The sequence below is a fragment of the Apteryx rowi genome, unplaced genomic scaffold (assembly GCF_003343035.1).
Source record: "Apteryx rowi isolate R43461 unplaced genomic scaffold, aptRow1 scaffold_379, whole genome shotgun sequence".
In the NCBI taxonomy this organism is placed as follows: domain Eukaryota; kingdom Metazoa; phylum Chordata; class Aves; order Apterygiformes; family Apterygidae; genus Apteryx; species Apteryx rowi.
In genome coordinates this window covers 406360-412490 of record NW_020450296.1, presented here as the reverse complement: position 1 = coordinate 412490, position 6131 = coordinate 406360, and the positions used below count along the sequence as shown (strand labels likewise).

The following is a 6131-nucleotide window of genomic DNA, read 5'->3' as shown; positions in this document are numbered from 1 at the left end:
AAACAGGCGTGAAATGCCCTTGCCCGTGGGCAGAGCGGTGTAAAGGGGCCCGGGGAAATGAGGATCAGCTCCGATGCCTTGCCGAAACAGGACCGGGCTGGTGCATCCCTCCTCGGCTGCATCCAGCTCCTTGCTCCGCTTCGCTACCTTCTACTGGGCTTCCACCCGCCTGTGTTTAAAAAGAAAAATCCACACAAACGTGTTAAGAAATCATTAAGAAACGGAGAAGTGTTACGTGGGCGAAGAGGCTAGGTGAGGCRTCCGATTGTCGAGAGGGAACGGGCTACGGGAGAGCGTGGAAGGGGCCAGAACGCTCCGTCGCTCCGGGCTCGGGTCCTCCCTCCCCGGGCGCCGTCAGTCGTCCTCCGAGGACCACGATTCCTGCTCGTCCTGGAGCCGGCGCCGCGGCGGCTGGCCGGGAGCGAGGTGGAGCACCTCGTCCCCCAGGGCGGACACCACGGATGCACTCTCGTGCTTCCCAAGCAGCGGCATGCTTTGAGTGGGATTTTTCCCGGCGGGGGCTTCTCCATATCCCGGCCCTTCCGGAGGTGGGGGCACCGCTGCGGAGGTGGCCGCCAGCTCCGCTTCCTCGCCCGGGAGCTCCTGYGCGAGCGGGACCTTCCCAAATTGCTCCTGCTCCGCGTGCCCCTCCTGGTGCCTGGCCGGCTGCGCCTCGGCGATGCCGTTGGGCAGCTCCTCGGGGAATTCGGCCAGGTCCTCCAGGCTGGCCTCGCTGTGCAGCCCGTTCAGCTCCCGGTTCTCGGCCTGGATGATGCCGGCTGTCGCCGGCTCCTCGGCGCTCRGTGCAGCGGCTGTCGGAGTCTCTTGGACCGTGGGCTCCTCCTCGCTGGATGACACCGGCGAGGAGTCTYCATCGTCTTCCCCCAAGTCGCGGGGTGGACGTGTCGGCTCGGTCCCGCCCGGAGCCTGCTGCTCGGCTTCGGCCAGCCTTGCCCCCAGCATCAGCTCCTGGTTGAACTCCAGGGCTTGCTCTACTATTTCCAGAATATCCGAGTCTTTCATGACGTCCGCCGGCATTTTCGCGGGGAGATCGAGCCYGTCTGCGGTGTCTTGATTCGTCCCCGTGGAACCGTCGTGCCCAGGGTCGCTGCCCCCTCGGTCATCGGCCTCCTGCGAGGATCCCGGAGGAGGTGGGTCGGCATCCGAGATCTGCTCCTCCTCGGCCGGGAAAAGGCTGTCGCCATCCGGCATTTTGTCTTCTGGAGCCAGAGACGGCTGCTCGACCAACGCGCTCTCCGCTGGGGCGGCTTCCCCAGGATCCGTCTGTGCTTGGAGCCCTCCAGGAGGGATGAGCTCCGCCGCCCCGGACTCGTCCTCCTGTCCCGGGAAGGGATCCTCCATCCCTGGCTGCCAGGGGGAATCATGGCTCGGAAACTCTGCGCCTCTGCTGGCATTGCTCTCCGGTTCGGCCGTGCCGCCGACCACCTCGTCCGGCTCGGCAGCGAATCCTTCCGAAGGCTCTTGTCCCTCGTGCGTGCCGGAGTCTGCGTCGGGGCTCTCTGCACCCCGATCTGGCTCGTCGGCGATTCCCGCGAAGCGCCCCTCACCCGGGGGCGAGCYGGGCTCCGCCGCGGGCACGGCATCCTCTTCCTCGGCAGTAAAATCCCCAGCTCTTGGCATCTCGCGTTCTTCCGTGGGCATTTTTATACCTTCGTCTGCTTCTCCCACAAACGCTTCAAAGYGCCCTTCCTCCTCTGGCACTGGAGATGTTTCTCTGGGAGCTTTTAGATCATCTTTGCTGGCTTCAGTTGCTTTGACTGTAATTTCTTCAAAGTCCTCTGAGATCTCTGCTTCCTCCGAGCTGGGCGCCTCTTGGTTGGGAGCAGAAACCATGAAATAACCTTCCTCTTCCTCGGCACGCTCTGCCGCAGGGGCTGGCTCCATCCCTGCCTCCTCCTCTTCGTGGCCCTCTTTTAAGGGAGTTGTTGGCGTGCGGCTCCCCTCCAGCTCTCCTTCGTCCTCCACAGCAATTTCGGGTCCCGGATCTGGCTCTGTAGCATCTTCGCTAGCCAGAGGGTTCGGGCTGGATGCAATCGCAGCCAGCATCTTCCCTTCGTAGAGGTGCAAAGGCGTGTTGTCCGGCAGGGTGTCCTCCAGCTGAATGCTCTTGCCTGTCCCCGGCTCCTGCCCCAGCTCTTCCGTTCTCCGAGYGTCCTCCTCCTGGGACTCATCGCTTTCTGCATAGTTGCCCGGAGCTTGCTGAAATGCCGCTGAGCCCGTGCTGGCCTTCTCCGGCTCGTCGGGCTCTGAAGCGAGCTCACCCCCTGCGTCCTCAGCTCTCGTCTGCGCCTCCCATGACGCCTCCGGAGCTGTGGCCGGCTCCTCGTCCCCAGGTGGGTCCTGGTGGCCCTCCTGGGCTTCCCTCGCCAGCCCCAGGGCGGGCTCGGCCTCCTGCTCCGTTTCGTTTTGTGGCGTTGGCTCCTGCCGGCTCATCCTACTCCCAGTGTCGTCTTCATCATCTTTTCCCATTTCTTCTATTTCCGCAGGTGAAATGCCCTCTGTTTCCTCACTTTCTGGTACCCCTGTGCTTGTGAGGATGTCATCTGCCCAGGCTGGCTCTTGGGATGTGACGCTGGCATCTTCTCTCCCTGGAGACCCTTCCATGTCCTCCTCCCCCTTCATTTCCCGGTCCTCTGGACAGTGCTTTTGGTAGTTGTCATCGTCTCTGCCACCCAGGACTTCCTCCCTCGGCAGGGTCTCCAGGTCCTCCTGCTCCAGCAGGTCATCTTCAAAGCCATTTTCTTGCAGGCCCCCAGACTCCTCCAAGGTAACTTCCTCCTGCCTCAGGTCTTCAGGTCCCAGCGGCTTCCCTTCAGCCCTGAGGTCCTCTTCTTCCAAATCCTCCTCTCCTGGCTCTCCCATTTCTCCCTCACCATCTCTTGCTCTGTCTGTGATCTCCTCTCCCATGGTGTCTTCTTCAGCCCTTGATGAAGCTTCTTCTGCTGAGATGCTCTCTTTGATGCTTGAGGGCTCATGTTCTGGGCACGTCTCCTCCCTCCCTTCTTCGTCCGCAGCAGGATCTGTCTCGCACAGAGGCATTTCCTGGTGCCCCAAACTTTCCTGCTCTCTCTCAACAAGATCCTCTTCTAGGTGGCTTTCCCCAGGCAAAACTGGGTGACTTTCCATGGGGCAAGCGTGAGTGGCTTGGATTTCCCTCTGCAGGGACTCCTCTTCTCGCACTTCCTTCGCTTCTTCCGGGAAATCGCACTCTTCGTCCTCCCTAGAAGGGCTCCAGGGTTCCCGTCTCTCCTCATCCTCTGAGAGGTTCAAYGCCTCCGTGCTCACAGCCTCCACGTCATCTTCTCCTTGCTCCGGCTCCTCCAGGCCTCCCCCCACAGCAGCCGCCTGGCTGGGGTGACCTGTGCTGCCTTCCCAGCACTCGGCATTGGGCCCGGATGAAGCAAGCGTGTCTTCACCCAGCGGGCTGTCTGCAGTGTCACGCACAAATTCTGKTTCCCCGCTCTCCTCTGGGCTCAGCAACATCGGCATCTCTTCCTCTTTGCTTCCTTCCTCCTCCCAAGATCTCATCTCCTCCTGGGTTTCTATTTCACTCTGTGCAGCAACAAGAAAATCAGGTGTGCTTTCTTTGTCCTGCTCGCCAGATGGTCCTAGCTCCAGGTGGGACGTTGCTCCGTCCCGCTGAGCGGTGCTCTCCATGTCTGGTTCCTCGTGCATGTCTTCTCCAGCCCTCTCTTCCAAGAGGGCTTCAAAATTGGCATCCTCAGCACCGTCAACCTCCTCCGTGGGGTGATCGGCTGCCGTCCAGCCGGGGAGCTCAGGTGCACTCCCTACCCTGTATCCCTCTGTAGCCCTCTCGGCCTCGAGCATGGGCTCTTCTTTGGGCTCAGCATCATCTCTCACCTCCTTGAGAGCATCTTCCAAAGCTTCGGTGACCAGCCGGTCAGGGTACAGCAACTGTGGGGTGGGTGACTTCCCAGGTGGCTCCTCGCTGGGGTCTTGGGTCTCCTCGTCCACGGCTTCCTCGTGAGGGTGCTTGTTCTTCTCGCTTGGCTCTGGCCCCGCCGGGACCACGGGGCTCAGGGGCTCGGGTTGCTCCTGGGAGCAGGGATGGGTTGCTGCCTCCATGCTGGCAGCTGGGAGTGCTCCGCTGGGCGGTGCCGGGCTTGGCGCGGAGCGGCCGGCAGCACCGTGGTCCCTGGAGGTGCCGGCAGCCTTCAGCGCCGGGGACTGGAGGACCGAGTTGATTTTCTGGAATTCCCTGGTGACGGGGCTCTTGCTTTTGGGGGTCAGGGCCTTGAGGGAGTCGCTTTGGGTTTTCGCTAGCTGCATCTTCGCCTCCACCTTGGGGAAGACGGAGGGGCTCATCCGGTGATCCCAGGAAAGCAGCCGCCTGCTCTCGGGCGTCGCGGGCTGGAGCTTGCTGGTGCTCGTTTCCAGCTTGACATCTGCAAAGGGTGACGGCAAGAGCCGGGGTTAGGCTTCTTCGAGGGCRGAGAGGGAAAAGCCCAGCTTTTCAGGGACGGCTGTGCACCGGGGAAGGCCCCCCCAGGAGCACTGCATGAGCCCGGGAGTATTTTGGGGGATGCTCATGTGAGGGACAAGGTCTGCAAGAAATGGGGCTCCTTGGAGGAGCCAACCTGGTGCCCGGCAAATGGGCCCCATGCTGCTGAACCCCGTGGGGCTTTTGGGGAGGCTGGAGGGGCCCTGGGGACACTCAGGTTGGGGACCGCCAGCTCCCTGCGACACCTCTGTGCATTTTGCTGCCTGCTGGCCCATGTTCCCTGTTCCTATTTTTAAACAGCCCCTTCATGGAAACCGGGAAATTCCTCCCTGGAGYGCTGCTGAGCCTCAGCATCTCCTGGCAAGCTCGGGGAGGATCTGCACCCTGCCCACAGAGCCGGCTTCCCCGGGCCAGGCAATGCCGAGGATGGTGCTGGGAACCCGATGCGGGATGGCGGAGCCGGACAGGAGCCTGGGGAAGCACCAGCATCCGAGCGAGGTGAGGCCGAGGGCAGAAAAGCAGAAGGCATGGAGAAATGCTCGGAGGGTTTTTTAGGGCAGCCTGAGGTCCAGCCCTCCTTGGCCTCCCCGTGCACGGGGGGATTTTACCAAAAAAGAGGCGAAGAAGCAGATAAACCCAGAGCCGCCTCTTCCCCCTCCCYGGCCTTATCTGCTCTGCTCCGGAGGTGTCGGGAAGGCCAGCTCCAGACGGACCCAGGAGTCCCGCGGCCACTGTTAGCACCTTCCTATCGCGGCAGAGCCGCCGCTGCCAGGAAAATGCTCGTGTCTATATTCAGCCTCGTCCCCTTAACCCTGGTGGCGGTGGTGGYGCCGGGTGGCCCGAGCCCCGCGTGCCCGGCCGCCGCGCTCTCACCTCGCAAGCCGTTGGCCAGCTTGTACTCGCCGGCCGGCATCTGCAGCCGGGTGCTTTCCGCTTCCAGCAGCGTCCTGGAAGGAGAGGCGTGGGGTTACGCGCGCGCGGTGGCGTGAGCGTTCGTGCAAGGCWGGATCTCCCTTGCTTTAGGGGGAAACTGAGGCACGGAGCGGCTGCGGAAGGTTTCGCTCGGCATCGCTCCGGTGGCATCGCTTGCAGCCCAGCTTCAGCGCCGGGGCAGCCTTTTCCCTAGGGAATCGCAGCCCTTTTTGCAAGGCGGCTCCCGCCTCGCCGGGGCTCTCGTCCCATCCCCCCCGGCCCCGGGATTAGTGTCCGCGCCGGGTGACATCATGCTCTGCCGGGGAGGCCCCTTCGCCGGGGACAGCCCCTATTGTCATGCTAATTGTCCCCCCCATCAGTCCTCTCCCAGGCTGCTTTTGTCCGGAGCCATCTGGAAGCGCCGGGCTGGGAGAGGGGTGCCGGGCTGGCCGGCCGGCAGCGGCGGTGGCCCGGCCGGGGACCTCACCTGTAGGTGGCCACTTCGAGGCTCAGGGACATCTTGAGGTGCATGAGCTGCTGCCTGTCCTCCAGCACCTGGGCGATCTGCACCCGCAGCGCCTGCTTCTCCTGCTCCAGGGCCTCGAGCGCCAGCTGCGGGCGGCAACGCGGCGGGAACGGCGAGGTCAGGGCCCCTCGGCCGCCCGCCGGAGCTGGGACGCGGCTGGTCCCCCCTGGCTGCGTTGGCGTGTTCCTCCCTCCCCATGGGCGCTCTTCC

At 63.3% G+C, this 6131-nt stretch overlaps 1 protein-coding gene across 1 annotated transcript in view; it reads right to left on the bottom strand.

Annotated features, from left to right (window-relative positions):
• Nucleotides 1-354: 354 nt before the first annotated feature.
• Nucleotides 355-6131, bottom strand: part of NES (nestin) — a 7749-nt gene continuing 1972 nt past the window's right edge. The window contains exons 2-5 of the mRNA XM_026073854.1: nucleotides 5883-6007; nucleotides 5357-5430; nucleotides 3381-4427; nucleotides 355-3347 (exon numbers count right to left, since the gene is read on the bottom strand). Of these exons, the coding sequence (XP_025929639.1) occupies nucleotides 355-3347; nucleotides 3381-4427; nucleotides 5357-5430; nucleotides 5883-6007 (4239 nt within the window). The remainder of the gene's footprint in view (nucleotides 3348-3380; nucleotides 4428-5356; nucleotides 5431-5882; nucleotides 6008-6131) is intronic.